Source organism: Temnothorax longispinosus, chromosome 5 (genome assembly GCF_030848805.1).
Source record: "Temnothorax longispinosus isolate EJ_2023e chromosome 5, Tlon_JGU_v1, whole genome shotgun sequence".
Taxonomy (NCBI): domain Eukaryota; kingdom Metazoa; phylum Arthropoda; class Insecta; order Hymenoptera; family Formicidae; genus Temnothorax; species Temnothorax longispinosus.
In genome coordinates this window covers 14,129,407-14,143,966 of record NC_092362.1, presented here as the reverse complement: position 1 = coordinate 14,143,966, position 14,560 = coordinate 14,129,407, and the positions used below count along the sequence as shown (strand labels likewise).

The following is a 14,560-nucleotide window of genomic DNA, read 5'->3' as shown; positions in this document are numbered from 1 at the left end:
AACTATCGATTCATAAAGAAAATACGTAACAGTACTATATGAAAAAATATTATTACTCATTATTACTCAAATTATTAAGTAAGCTAGTAATAATATAGTATTCCATGTGGTAAAGCTCGATTATGCTAGATCAGTCTTGCATGTCCTTCCTTTTTCAAGCAGTCAGCTGATTCTTTCATCCATGTGGATTGTTGACGCAAAAATCTTACTAAATATTTGTGATAAATTAACTAAATAAATTCTATTTCTAATAATCTTGTCGACATCTGTATAACTGTTTGTTATTTTTATTTTTTAAAAACTTATATTTTAATTAGATTTTTCTTTTAAGGCAATCAATAATTAATTATCGAAAATTTATTTTTTATTAACCTTAAATATTGTACATATACCGTTATGTTAAAATTAATTAAATTCTGTATTATCTTAATTACTTGCTAATACATATTTTTTAATAAAATTAAATAAAGAGAAAGATTAAATCAATTTAAAAAATCTTTATCTTATAACGTTTCACTTTGTCAACAAGTTATATGTGTATATATACATAATGCAATAAAATATAAAAATGAAAAAAAACTCAAAGAGTATGTTGTATGTGCATACATTAATCTAAGTCATCATTTAGTCTTTGAAGATCCAACTATGCGCACGTGTGCAGTTAGAATTAATAACCGGTATATAAAGTGTTACGGTTATATAAGTGTCCTTTCACCAATCTATTCTAATACAATCTCATTAACAATGAGATGTTCCATCTCTACATTTGTCCACGTGTGCATGCTGAAGATAATTTCATTCACTGATCAAACACGTCACAAAGATCTATAGAAGACTATTAGTCGGTACTTCTTGTCGCAAATAGATCTATACTCACTTTCACGGTATATCTCTGACATCAGCAACTTGCTCACATCTAGACCAAACGATTGGCGTCAATCTCAGCAACTAGATGACTTCTTTTAATATTGAAAAACGGTCGGGAAACAGTACGCGCCTGAAAGATCAAGCGGCCAGAAAGTCGGAATCGTGTACGACGTCCGATACCATACTGGCAGCCGGTCTCCGTAGGATCGGCTCGACTGACCCGATCTGGGTTACCCGGCCATCCGTCTGTCCGTCCCTCTATCCATTCCTTTCCGCCTTCCTCGCTCACCACGTTCGTTCATTCGTCCGTTCGTTCCCGCCATTTGATTTAGGATCTACCCTTCTCCTAAGGAAGAATCATCAAATATGTTAGTCGAGGGGGAAATTGCTCCATTCAAATCAATCGAATTCATCATAGGTCTATAATTACTGAAAACACACACTTCACACGGACGATTTCACTTGGCGGTATTTCGGCGAGTGTCCAGATCAGTGAGTTCAATGAGCCTGACCGGACGCCGCCCAATGACACAGAAGATGATTTTCTAAGAGATCGTTCATGAATAGATCTTAATTTAATCGAAGAGAAGGGGGAGAGAAAAAAAAGAGAACAAGAGAGTGGAGGTAAATTATATATAAGGGAATGATCAAGATAAATCTTAAGTTAATCTCTGAGAACTCCCAATTGGTTTAGTATATTTTTCTTTGAGAATACCTCTCTCTCCTCTCCCCTCCTCTCCCCCCTCTCCTCTCCCCCTCTTCTGGCTCTAGAATTAGTCCTTCCTATTATTTAAAAAAAATATGGGATAAATGCACAATACAAAAAAAAATTAAAACTTTTTCCTGGATAATTAGAAATTGTTAATGAATCTGTCCACATCCTAAATGAAACTTCTCAGAAGGAGGATACAATGCACCCTGAAGGTTTCTACAACCAAGTCTTGTAGCAAGTACGGTCTTTTATGACAGCAAGGAAATTAAATATAGATTGATTAAGCAAGATTACTCTTTCATATTCATTTAATCGTCAAGTGTAAGAAGCAGCGATTTTTACTAAATCTTTTTTGCATGATCTACTTTTCATATGGAAACTATCTTCGGTTATGACGTCAGCAAAGATCACTCGTTCAAGTCTAATCGAATTAGTCACGAGTTCAAGCACAATTGCACACCTTTACGAGCGATTTCTCTTATGTTTTCTCGGAAGTCTACCGATCCCGAATAATATCTGTGACCTCCGAAAAACTGGTTTACCTGTTTTCAGGTTTCGACATGTCGGCCAGCCTTTCTTTCGTCTTAATAGAACTGACAGATGACTCGATTACTACAAAATGATTACCATTCACATTTGACATCACGGTATACATGCCCCATGTTTCAAAGTGCTATTTACTAATGGGTTAGAAAGAACCCGTTATAACATAACGCGAAAAGAATCTTTACGAGAACGTAAAATATTATCGATATTATATCAAACAAAAACGAATTTTTCAGGACTTTATAGCCGACAAACTTTGCATCGTAAATCACGAAGAGACCGTAGAAAACGGTACATGAAATAAAACAGTATTTCAATTTTTTTATAGGAATTGGCACATGTGAGACAATGCCAGTGACAGACCGTTCTTTAAAATTTAAATACAGCTTTTATGTGAATATTTTAAGTTGCAAAGAAATAATTGATCGTAAAATGGGCAAATTTCTTTCGTCTTGGAAAATTCATAATATAATTTCATAGAAATATATGCTTTTTTACTGGGATTTTGCAGTATACTTATAATTCAAGATTGAAAATTTTTTGACCCAATTTTCTTACGCAAAAATGTGTTCTTCTTTAAAAAGAGGGTCATACCAGTATGTCACTTCTTTTGGTTTAAGTTTCACATTCAAGTCAGTGACACACCTATGGAATCGTTTGACCGTTTCTTAAAAACATAAGTCGCATAACATTCTCCATATTTTTATTTTTATTATACTATTCATAGAGAAAAAAAGAGAAATTCTTTCCGTGTATTGCAAGTATTGGTATTCATGTCTGGTTTATCATGTATTGAAATTAACCGAGAAAAAGCGAACAAGGTAATTTATCTTCAAACGCATGGAAATAATGACAAAAACTTACATTTTTACAAATATTTTTATATTAACATGTGAAATACGTAACAAATGTAATGTAATGTTACAATCTTCTATCAATTGGTCTGTTAACAAAACGTCAAAGCAAAATTCTTTAGAATATTGTAATGTGCATTTCAACTGAGGAGAGGAAAGGACACATTAACTATATTTAATTATGCTACAATTTTATTTTTCTTATATAACTATAGTCATACGCACACGCACGCACACATATATATTAAACACGCAACTCGTTTTCAATAAACGTCGAGAAATTTCGAAGAATAAAAAATTAAAATACCAATAATCGACATCTGAAACTGACTTCTCCCATTTATTCTTACTTTATTAAAAACTGTTCAAATACGTAGTATGATAGTCACAAGCGGTATTAAAATCTGACAACATAGTATTTCTTATTTTTTATGTGACATCCACAAAATTAAAGTTTTATCTAGATATCTTTTATCAGAGGGTCAATCGTTCATCATATTGTATAAAGATTGGCTTCCGCAACAACAATTTTCATTTCATCATTGAGAAAAAAAAGACTGCTTTATTAAATTTTATTAAGTTAGACCTTCAATTGTTCGTGCGGCTTTGCTTTCCGCGAACTTTATTTGTGGCACCTGGCTTCCTGAGAAGCACCTCCGGTATTTAACATACACCGCTCAGAATTGTCTACGTCATACGCGCGCATGAATCAAGCACATATGAATCGTACAATGTGCAGGAAATACGTTCGACGTAGATACGGATACGCAAGTCGAACGCCGTGACATGGACGATGGTCCGTTACATTAATGCGACTTTTTCGTTCGCGTATAACGTAAGAACGTAACGGTCGAGTTGCCGCGGACGAGTGCACGCTGTGTATCGATTGCCTATCCTGTAGCAATGCGCGATGTGTCGCTTCCGATTCACATTTCCTATCGTGCCGTAGAGCCCAAGTATCGTTGTCACTTTATCGCTCGCCATCAGACTCTCGCACGTCTTTTTATTATCATATCTATAATATATTTCTTATGACAAACAAATATCTTGCAATAGAAAATACTAAAAATTGTAACAGTACGAAAAATTAATTCTTTATGAAATAAAAAGGTTAGTCAAGGTAGCTAAGTCAAAGTAGCAGTTTCAAAGACGCGCGTTAGAAAGTCCGATGAAGAATACACGCCGGGAACTAAGATTAATCCTATCGATGAACACGTGGCGGGTCGAGAAAAAGCGTATCGAAGAAGGGAAAGGGTGAGAGCAAAATTCACCAGTTATAACCGTCATCTGGGGCCTAAAATATGTGTCGACGACAAGTACGATGACTGGCCTCTCGCCGCGCCGTGCACTGTCCGCGAGCCGATAACGGTCTTCGATCGGCTCGTGCATGGGTCATATGTGTGTATACACACGGACATATCGGTCAAGGTAGACGCACGGACGCATAACAGCGACACATGAGTTGGCTTGTGAACGCATTTGAGCCACAAACCGGGCGCTTGTCCAAATCTGTCAGTAGGTCAGTAGAGGGGCCATCGTACTCGGTCGAGTGACCTTGACCACGAATGATCCTCCTCTGCCCTGGTATAGTAATCTTTCCGATTTTCACTTAAAAATTTGAGAAAAGATAGCCTGTAAGAAACACAGCACAAGTACGCCAAATGTTCGTATTATAGTATCTAAAATCAATAGACTTTGCACTATATCGTATCAATATAGTGTACTTAATCATATATTTTATTGTCACATTTAGAAAACAAGCGAAAATTATTGGACTTGAATTACCTGAACGAATTTTATACTTGACATGCTGTAATTCAATTGCTTTGGAATAAATATTTATAATTTGATAACACCCCATTAAAAATAGTGTAACTACACTTTTTTGACATTTTGAGTTATATTCAGATGTAAGTCATGTATAAGTAATCCTCTAGAAAAATTGCAATTTTTTACAGCAGTTAAAATGTCTTTTACTAATAATGTCGAGTTATAAGGGATAGCTTGTCGGCTATCTTTTCTCATTTATGTAATAAATCTGCAGAGCTAACTGGCAACGAACATATCTCCGATATCATATCCTCATGCAAAATTAGCAATAAATAATATAAAACGAGATATAGAAGATAGAAAATTCTATAAATTAATATTCTAAAAAATTAAAAGAGACAGGTATTTTAAGCTCTTTCACGCATTCCAGTTTGTTTAATGCGAGTTTTAAGAAAAAGCCGGATGTATCATTAACACCGTGCCCTTTCTCAAAGCCCGCAAGCTGCAAAGGTTAAAATATATCGACACATTCCTCAAATAACGGTAAGCTATGTGAAAGTTATTTCGTGAGTGTTCTTTGCTAGAACGGGCCGAGATAAGCGTAGTGTTTGGCGACGTTCATTCAGCGCGTATCAATACACCATAATTGCCACGAGCAATTTTACAGGAAATTACGCGATTACTGAGATTACACGGATCACAATTAGATTAATCGTAATTGTACTACTTGTCAATTATTTCGCTCGCGTGCCTCAATATCGTTGACTCGCATCTATAGCTTCGTCTTCGGAAAATAACAAATTCTCGTCGATGATCGCGATACTAATCTGCCAAGTTTTCACCCGTAAGGATTGCGAAGTATCTGATAACTCGGATATCCCAACTGGTAATCGTTTCTGTGCCAATTACCGTCATCTTGTCCTGCAAAGAAAATTTCAAAATGCATATTACAAGTTTACGATATGTTCTTAGCAAATAGGTATAAAAATCCTTATTTAGATGTACAAATTTTGTATGGGAAAAGATTCAAGAATATTGACATCAAATATTCGTGACACGCAACATGACATAAGAGATTTTAAAGGAAATATTGAATGTAAATATGTCAAACACAAAACACTATCAGAATGTACATTGACAGCTGTTTCAAATCTAATACTTGTCGCTGTTGGCTAACATTAAATATATTTACGCCGGCATAAATACGACATGTGTATTAGTTTGCAAAGATGTATCATCTGTTACAGTTGAACGACTCTATCTTAACTTAGCCTACATAATATATAATTATGCAAACTGCCATGTGCTAGTTACTTATGTTTAAAGAGATTTTAGAAGAAAATTTATTTCATATATTAGCATATATGATTCAACGACATAAAATTAAACGCATGACAAATTTTTATTGCAAAACAAAGTAACACATTTTTTAGACATAAATATCTATAATAAATAATAAAATTATAATTTTAAAATTTTGTTATTCTTCGCATTCATTCTCTCCGTAAGATTTTATGAAAAATAATAAATATATACCTATCTACATATTATAATTTGGTATATAACTTGCTTGTAATAGCACGGTATTTTCAATCGTCAAAGAGAAACAAATATTTCTTAAATAATCTTACCAGTTGGATAATCTGCTGCTGTGTCTGCTGCAGTGGACCACAAATGGAAAGGATGCGAATGATGTGCATGATGAGAATGTTGCACTTTGCAAATCTTTAAATGTGCCAATATTGATGGTAAAATTAATGATCCAAGTACGAGAAGCTTTTTGATAAAATGGACTCCTAAGAAAATTGGTAATAGCAGTAGCTTTATTTTTATTACATTTAGTAATATAAGAATCGGGACGATTATAGACTTCTTCTTTTTAAAAATTCGCCAATCGCCTGTAAAGCGAATAATTTATTAATTTTCTCTTTCTCAAAAATCGCCAAATATTATTACAAATTATACGACTGTTGACATCCGTTGCCGTTACAAGAAATACAAGGTAGTAAACTCTGTCATTTCGCGTTCATCGCTTTTTTCAAATATATGGAACAATATCGTAGATTGCATAGCTCTTGCAGTGATAATACTTGTTACGTGTAACGTTCACCGTTACCCGAAATAAAGGGCAATAGAAGCTATAATTTCGCTCAGACACATCAGAATTTGAGTGCAGCACAATTCGAAGAATTCGAGTTCCGTTATTATATAGAACAGTAAGTATACCTTTTCTTTGTTATTGCTAAGAGATCAATATATCATTACAAGAACTTCAAGAATTTTTCAAGAAAAAAATATTCTCTGATATCCATCAGTTTATTATATTTAACGCAAATTAACGCAAGAACATTTAACCAAAATAATAAGGAATAAAATTGTAAAAAAACAATGTAAGAGAAAACATTGTCAAATATTTTATTATTCGGCAGATCTATTACAAGATTTTACCTTCCTGTTCTTTGCTATCCTTCAGCCGCTCAAGTTCATCCTCATCCACAAACATCAGATTTGAGGAGAAGTCTCTGGTAACTGCCGAGTTGTGTACCGTATATACAATGGCACGTTTTGTCAATAAATCTTCTACACTATCTCTAACGAAGTTCAGAGCTTCCGTTATGCCGCTTTTAAATGCTCGAGAACGTGGCAAATAGGGCAAAAAGGATTGCTTGTAAATCGATGGTATCCTTATTATTTGAAATGGCCCATAACTAAATTCCTAAATTATAATAATTTGCTTTAATAAAGTAATTAAACAATATATATAATTATCTCTTAAAAATTAGAAAATTTTAATTATAGAATTACATATTTACAGATATTATTGGTGTAATATATTTTATCAATTTTATGTATAGTATTTTATTCATATCTAATTAATTCTTTAGCTTTTATCATAATTCTATTAATAAATATAATACATTTAAATGCAAATAAAAACAAACTTATATAAGTAATATATATTAAAATTTGAATATTTCAATAATTTATTATAAAAATAAAAACGCATAAATTAGTAAATTTATTTAATCTCATTCATTGCAGTTAGCATTATACAATGTGAATTATTAATTCCTAATTGTTTTTAATATAATCAAATGTTACATAAGATCATAAACAGCAAACACGTACCTTTTCTCTCACTATTGTGTTTAACCACTTTACGACTTTATATTTTCCACAAGTTGTAGTATCTTTCTTTAAATTACATTCTGTTTGACATTTTTGAACAAAAAGATCCGTTGTATTATCAAAAGTTAACGTATAAGTCCGTCGAGAACAAATAATCAACAAGATAAACATCCAGCACGACATATGAGTCTCTCTTGGACACCCAATTTTGCAAAACCACTCGATAACTCCGAAGTATCCGCACTTCATGATTTAGGTTAATGATTTTAACTTTGCACTATTGATTTGGATTTTTGTTAGTTTTGATCAACCGGTTTATATTTCATTGTAAACAGTAGTGACGATCACCTGTCTCGCTTCGAATTCTTGTATAGTCATTGTTAACCGTGAAAATTGCATCGACTATACGAATCATCGAAATGCACCGCATCGAGAGAGAATTTCGAGAGAGTAATTCAATAATTAATCAAAGGAAATCATAAGTGATGTTATAAGATACGAATGATTACGCACTCTTTTCACAGAATGATGCAAGATGATGCACGTTGCAGAAAGGCGAGATTAGGTGCACACGCTCACTGACAGTGGTTAGAAGGTGTTCGGACCATTTATACGGCGTGCATTTAGGTCGGTGGGGGTAACGGTCCATGGCTTAGATAATGCTGTGCAGAGATTGCTGCTGCATTCTATACGATACGACGTCTCGAGAGACACTCGAGAACTCGCTGACGGTTACTAGCTGGTCATGGAAATTCTAATGACAATGGGACAAACTCATCGCACCATAAAATTCGTGATACATTAAACGGGATATTTTTAAACTGAGGAAAGAGTGCCAGAAAGATCATCTGATAGCTTCGCGAATATACTTTGTGGTAGATTCATTAATATTCTTCGCTAATCATTTTCATGCTTTTTTATATTTGCGGAAAATTAAAAAAGTATTTATATAATAAATATAATTTGTACATTAAAAAAATCAAACTGCCTTAAAAACCTCAATTTAATCATTTTGTCCAATCGATCCATTAGAACCAAAAGAAGAAGATTATCCTGAAAAGAATAAGTCCTTATTTTTTACTAAACAAGAATATAATTTTAACGGTATATCGCAGCTGCACGACTTGTAAGTTGTCAGCCTAATAGCCTACCAGACAATCAGAAAGATATTTCACGAAGGCTTCAGGCTTAGCTACAGAAACAGTGGTGGACCGCACTATATTAAACATTATATTAAACACTACATTTTCGTTCTATATTATGTGATTACCAAGCGGAAAGTTTCTATATCGAATTTGCAGAAAGGGAGCAAACGACGGCACATGCGGCAATGACCGTGATAACAATATCCTTCCGTTAGTCATTTTAAGATCCAGCGAAGGGTCTTCTCCGCGACATTCTGTTCCATGCGTAATTGCGACATTCCTCGCGGCCGGTGGAAACACTACATTTTCTGGTGCACCCACCCGCAACGGCCGCTCAGTTTTTTATCGTAGATAATCACAGGTAACGTTATAATTCATAAATTATCTCTTCATAAAGCGGAAATTAAGTAAAATTGGGCGTACAAATTTGTTTTTTGAGAAAATGTTATCCTGCTAGGAGAATCTGAAATCAAATCCCATACAATCCGTGTGACCTTAATATCTCGTAGATTCCTTTCTTAACAAAAAAAATATCGAAATCCCAATAATTCTTCCTGTTCTAAACTTAATTGAAAATTTAGAATTTCGCATAAATTCAGATTCAGAAATGCAATTTGAGATAATAAAACATTAATTTTAGTTTAATTTTAATTTAAAACTTCAATTTAAACATCATCAGCTGCGAAGATGTCGAGTATTAAAAAATGTGAAGAAAAATGATGTTCTCCACGTACCATAAAATCACGATTCTAAATTATTCCAAGAACAAGGAAAAGTATAAAGAAATATGTAATGTTATAAATTGAGTGTTATATAATAGCCAGCAAAACACGGCACAGGATAACAAACAAGAAGCGGATAGAAGGCAATTGATTGACCTATTAACGCCATTGCAGCATTCAGATGGAATCAGGATATAATGTATGTACACACGTGTGAGCGGCGCAGCCTCTTTTCCGTAACCGGTTTACACGACAGTCGTCAGCTTTACTTTGGCCTCGCATCGAACTGTTTAAAAATCCAGTGCGATTTTTAGAAACTGTTTTCCTGCCTTGATCAATATCTGATCTTCTCTGCTTGATTTGTTTTACAACATTTATAACATCGTTCAAGCAATATTACTATAAACGTGCAGTTGAACAAGTAGGAGTAAGTAAATAGGAATAAAAAGAAATAACTAAACATATCTATCGGTGACTTTTAAAAATCTAAATATTTGTATTATGCTTTAATTTTGTGATTTTTATAGACGGCACTCTTAACTTAAAATTATAGAAGATATGAATTAATTTAAATTGTATTTATATATCTATTTTTTATATTGCTATGGCGACATACTTGCTGTCTACCATTTTCTACTAATCCAGTCAGGTCAGGTAATTCACCAAAAACCGTTTAGATTATAAGTTCTGTAATTTAGATGGTGTGTTATATCGCATAGAAGAATTTACCTTAGAAAGTTGCAAACTGGAAAACGTACGCATCGAGCGTAAAAGCTGTAATTATTAATTTTATTTTTTTATTCATAATAATACATTTGCTAGACATATCTATGCGATTTCTGATAATTCGACGTAATGCGGAAGCTAACTCTTAAAACCGGAAACGCTCATCAAATTTATTTTTTTGGTCACAAAAGAAGCGCGATTCGTTATAACCCACTAAACCCGGGCGAAAAGTTTTTCTTTTCACACAAAGCTGGAAGACATCAACTTACTCCACTGGCCTGGTGATCTATCGCATCTGTATAAGGAACGTCACCGAAAGATCTATTTTCGCGCGCGACATACGCGGACGGGGTTGCAAGTTGCAAGACAATTAGGCGAAAAACGGATAACAAACGTGCCATTCTTCGGGTAGGTATGTCAAGCACGTATATGCGTGCGTGCTTTCACTCACGGTTACGGGGCAATGAAAAAAGGACGCATAACGAAGGCGCCTGTCGTTCATCGATGTCTCTACTGCGGATTATGAGGCAAGAAGAAGTCGCGCGATGGTCAAGCCGAGTGGGCGAAACGCGCGCTTGTTGGCTCGTAATATAACCTGTTTACCCCTTTGCCCGGCTGACCCAGTACGGGACGTCGACAGGATATGAAGTGGTAATATCGCTGCAACCGATTACCGATCTCGATATTCCTGCTTGTTACACATTCCCAGCCGGAAAAGAGATTCTTGGGGAGAGGCGCAAGAAACTGTCTGCGAGATCAGTAGCCTCTTTAAGCATTACAGATATCATCAATCACAGATTTTAAGCGCTACATATATCATCAATCACTGCAGATCGAATTCTGTTAATTGAAGTCTGGTGATTGAAAATTTATCAAAGCGTACACTATGTAGAATGTGGATTCCTAGTCGTTTATTTGAGAAAAGAGATGTGAAAGAATTTATGAATAATAAGAGATCTAAAAAAATTTTCAAACAAAAAAAGACACATTTTTAATATCTAAATATAATTCTCCAGCAAATAATTATTTCATTAAGATTAATCCTGTTATATATCTTATTGATAAAATGCAAATAGGAATTTGCAATCCGAATTATGTTGTCAATACGATTTTATAAGATATAGATAATAAGTTATATCTTTCTAAAAATGAATAATGTATTCAATTTCCTCAAATATATCTCTGTTTGTAAACGGAGTTTCTGCGGTTATAAAGTGAGTTATTTACTTTAGCGTTATCAGTAAATCACTTCGACAGCCTCGCAACTACAATAATCAAGATCTGATATCAAAAAATGAATAAAAGGTGAACACGAGCATATGAGACTTCACAGATATTAACCTTGATGCAGGTGCACGTTTACAATAATGTTACAAGCAATTTATTTTACTCTACGTTAACAGCCGCAACCAATCGTTAATATCCACCCTGGAGGCACGAGATTTATCTTAGTGGCTTAGTTACGGTTACTTTGTGACATTTACGGTCTATTTCATGAAGATTGCACTGTTGCATAACAGTGCCAGACAAATGTTGCGTGTCACGTAAATGATATTGTTCAATACTCATTTATATTCGAATTATATTTATATTCGAATAAAACGCGTTGTTTCAAATGTCTAGGAAACATTTTAATCGATGTGGAAAAATTGCGAAGATACTGATAAAACGTTAATTTATATCAAAACATAATATTTGTAAATATAAAACCGCTTTTACATATTTTCGCGAAAAAATTATTTTTATAAAACAAATTATTTCGTGACAAAGAACCCCTCCATATTTTATATCAGACAGAGTAGTTGTACGTTGCAAATATAACTGATATCTATTCATACTGTGTCACACATCGTTTCGAATGAATATTATTAATTCACATTCAACTCAGCAATTCACATAAAGACGTATTTGGTGTAACCTACAGTGGCTAGTTCGTGACTGGAGAAATGTCTCAAATTAACCCCGAAGAGCATCGATTAAGGTCTTTGACTGTCATCAACATTGCGAGATCATAAACCGCAAATTGTCGCACAGCAATCACGCACATCATAAACAAAAGATGCGCATCATTTTGTCTGAGTTCCCACGATTGAATCAAAAAATGAATAGCACCACATTAATAGTTGGAAGTAAATAGGTTCATTTTCTAATATGTTATTATATATATTTCGAAAAATGAATCTCCCCAAATAAACACACTTTTTGAACACTGTTTTCTGTGTTTATCCTATAAATTATAAAATTAATTATTAATAAAATAAACTTACAATATAAATAAAATACGTTGAGAAATAATATTATATATATAAATTCTTTATATCGTTTTTGAAATTATTTACAAATAACGAAAAAAATTACGCTCGATGAAGCAAACAGCAAAGACAATTAAAAAAGGCCAAATTTCGAGCAATAATGGGTGTATAAAATTTATATATTTAAATCACAAATTACAAACAAAATGGTTAAAAATGTGGAACGCTTCACGATTTTGCGTGTCATCCTTGCGCAGGGGCCATGCTAATCTTCTCTGTATCGTTCCAATTTTAGTATATGTACTGCCGAAGCAAGGATGACACGCAAAATCGTGAAGCGTTCCACATTTTTAACCATTTTGTTTGTAATTTGTAATTTAAATATATAAATTTTATACACCCATTATTGCTCGAAATTTGGCCTTTTTTAATTGTCTTTGAAATTATTTACTCTGGAAGATATATCCTCTTTAAATAAACAGACTAATTATAAGAGTTGACGTCTATATCTTCCATCAAACTCTTATAAATATGGAAAGAAAGTCATCTATACTTACATTTATACTTTCGATTTACGCTTATACGATCAATCCCCATTCCACAACTATCATCACTGATGAAATCAATTCAAAGATTAAATTAAAAGATTAGATCGCTCGACAAGTCAAATTCTTTAAGGGGGTAGTACCCTCTGGCGGCCGAAAATGAGGTTCAATTTCAGGATTTATTTGTGACAAAGTGGTAGGCCAATCAGGTTCATGGTGTATACGATATTGAAGTACATGTTTAGGTGCATTTACAGTATTTTTTATATGGACAAATATTAAGAAATGTAGGAGTTATGAGTCATCTCTTCGCGCGCGCGCTCGACTACGGTGTACGTAGTAGCTCCTGTACGGCGTGCCTGAAAGGAAAAACGCAAAAAGGGTATTAAATTTAAATGTATTCCCCACAAGTTGACGTTCGAAAATTGTAAAAATGTTAAAAATTGTGAAAGTTATAGCACTTAACAAAAAGAAGTTGGCAAAAAGTTCATTGGCACAAAATTGTTAAGTGCTATAACTTTTACAATTTTTAACATTTTTACAATTTTCGAACGTCAACTTGTGGGGAATACATTTAAATTTAATACCCTTTTTGCGTTTTTCCTTTCAGGCACGCCGTACAGGAGCTACTACGTACACCGTAGTCAAGCGCGCGCGCGAAGAGATGACTCATAACTCCTACATTTCTTAATATTTGTCCATATAAAAAATACTGTAAATGCACCTAAACATGTACTTCAATATCGTATACACCATGAACCTGATTGGCCTACCACTTTGTCACAAATAAATCCTGAAATTGAACCTCATTTTCGGCCGCCAGAGGGTACTACCCCCTTAATTTGCTTCAGAACAACGTCTCATGTGCAATATAACTTTAAAAGATATAGAATAAAGTGTCACATAATATTAAACTCGCCAAGTTTAATATCGTGTTTATTACGATTTTTTATATATGACACAAATAGCGTAAATATTAATTTCATAATATCTGGTCAAACTAGATCTGTTTATCAATATTCGTAATAAAATAATTGGAATTGTCCGCGTTTTAGCATCTGGTATCGCATGAAATTATTAAAATAGAAACTATGCCACTGTCATAGAAAATATCTTCAGACGCAATACGTCAATATAAAAAGAGACATAATTGCAGTCGCTTAGAAATTCTTCCTCGTAAAGAGCGCGAAATTCATGTTCGCTGCGTGTATCGATGTTCATAGTATTTAAGATGAGGCAACTAAAACCGTAAATATAACATAGTGGAATGATTGTTGTAGTGGAAAGAGAAA

The 14,560-nt window shown here is 33.8% G+C and overlaps 2 protein-coding genes and 1 non-coding gene across 5 annotated transcripts in view; all 3 read right to left on the bottom strand.

Moving 5' to 3' along the window:
* Positions 1-14,560, bottom strand: part of Osi24 (Protein) — a 32,543-nt gene that overhangs the window by 5,655 nt on the left and 12,328 nt on the right. For all 3 annotated transcript variants that reach the window (XM_071777451.1, XM_071777454.1, XM_071777453.1), the window contains exon 3: positions 878-1,213. The gene's annotated coding sequence lies outside the window, so the exon portion shown is untranslated. The remainder of the gene's footprint in view (positions 1-877; positions 1,214-14,560) is intronic.
* LOC139812569 (uncharacterized) lies at positions 1,223-13,049 on the bottom strand. The gene is made up of 4 exons (XM_071777459.1): positions 7,879-13,049; positions 7,198-7,465; positions 6,381-6,647; positions 1,223-5,670 (listed from the first exon to the last, which is right to left on the bottom strand). The coding sequence occupies exons 1-4, from the start codon at positions 8,125-8,127 to the stop codon at positions 5,588-5,590; spliced, it is 867 nt and encodes a 288-aa protein (XP_071633560.1). The 5' UTR covers positions 8,128-13,049; the 3' UTR covers positions 1,223-5,587.
* LOC139814012 (U6 spliceosomal RNA) lies at positions 12,936-13,038 on the bottom strand. Its single transcript, XR_011732311.1, has one exon. It is a non-coding gene; the product is annotated as a U6 spliceosomal RNA (small nuclear RNA).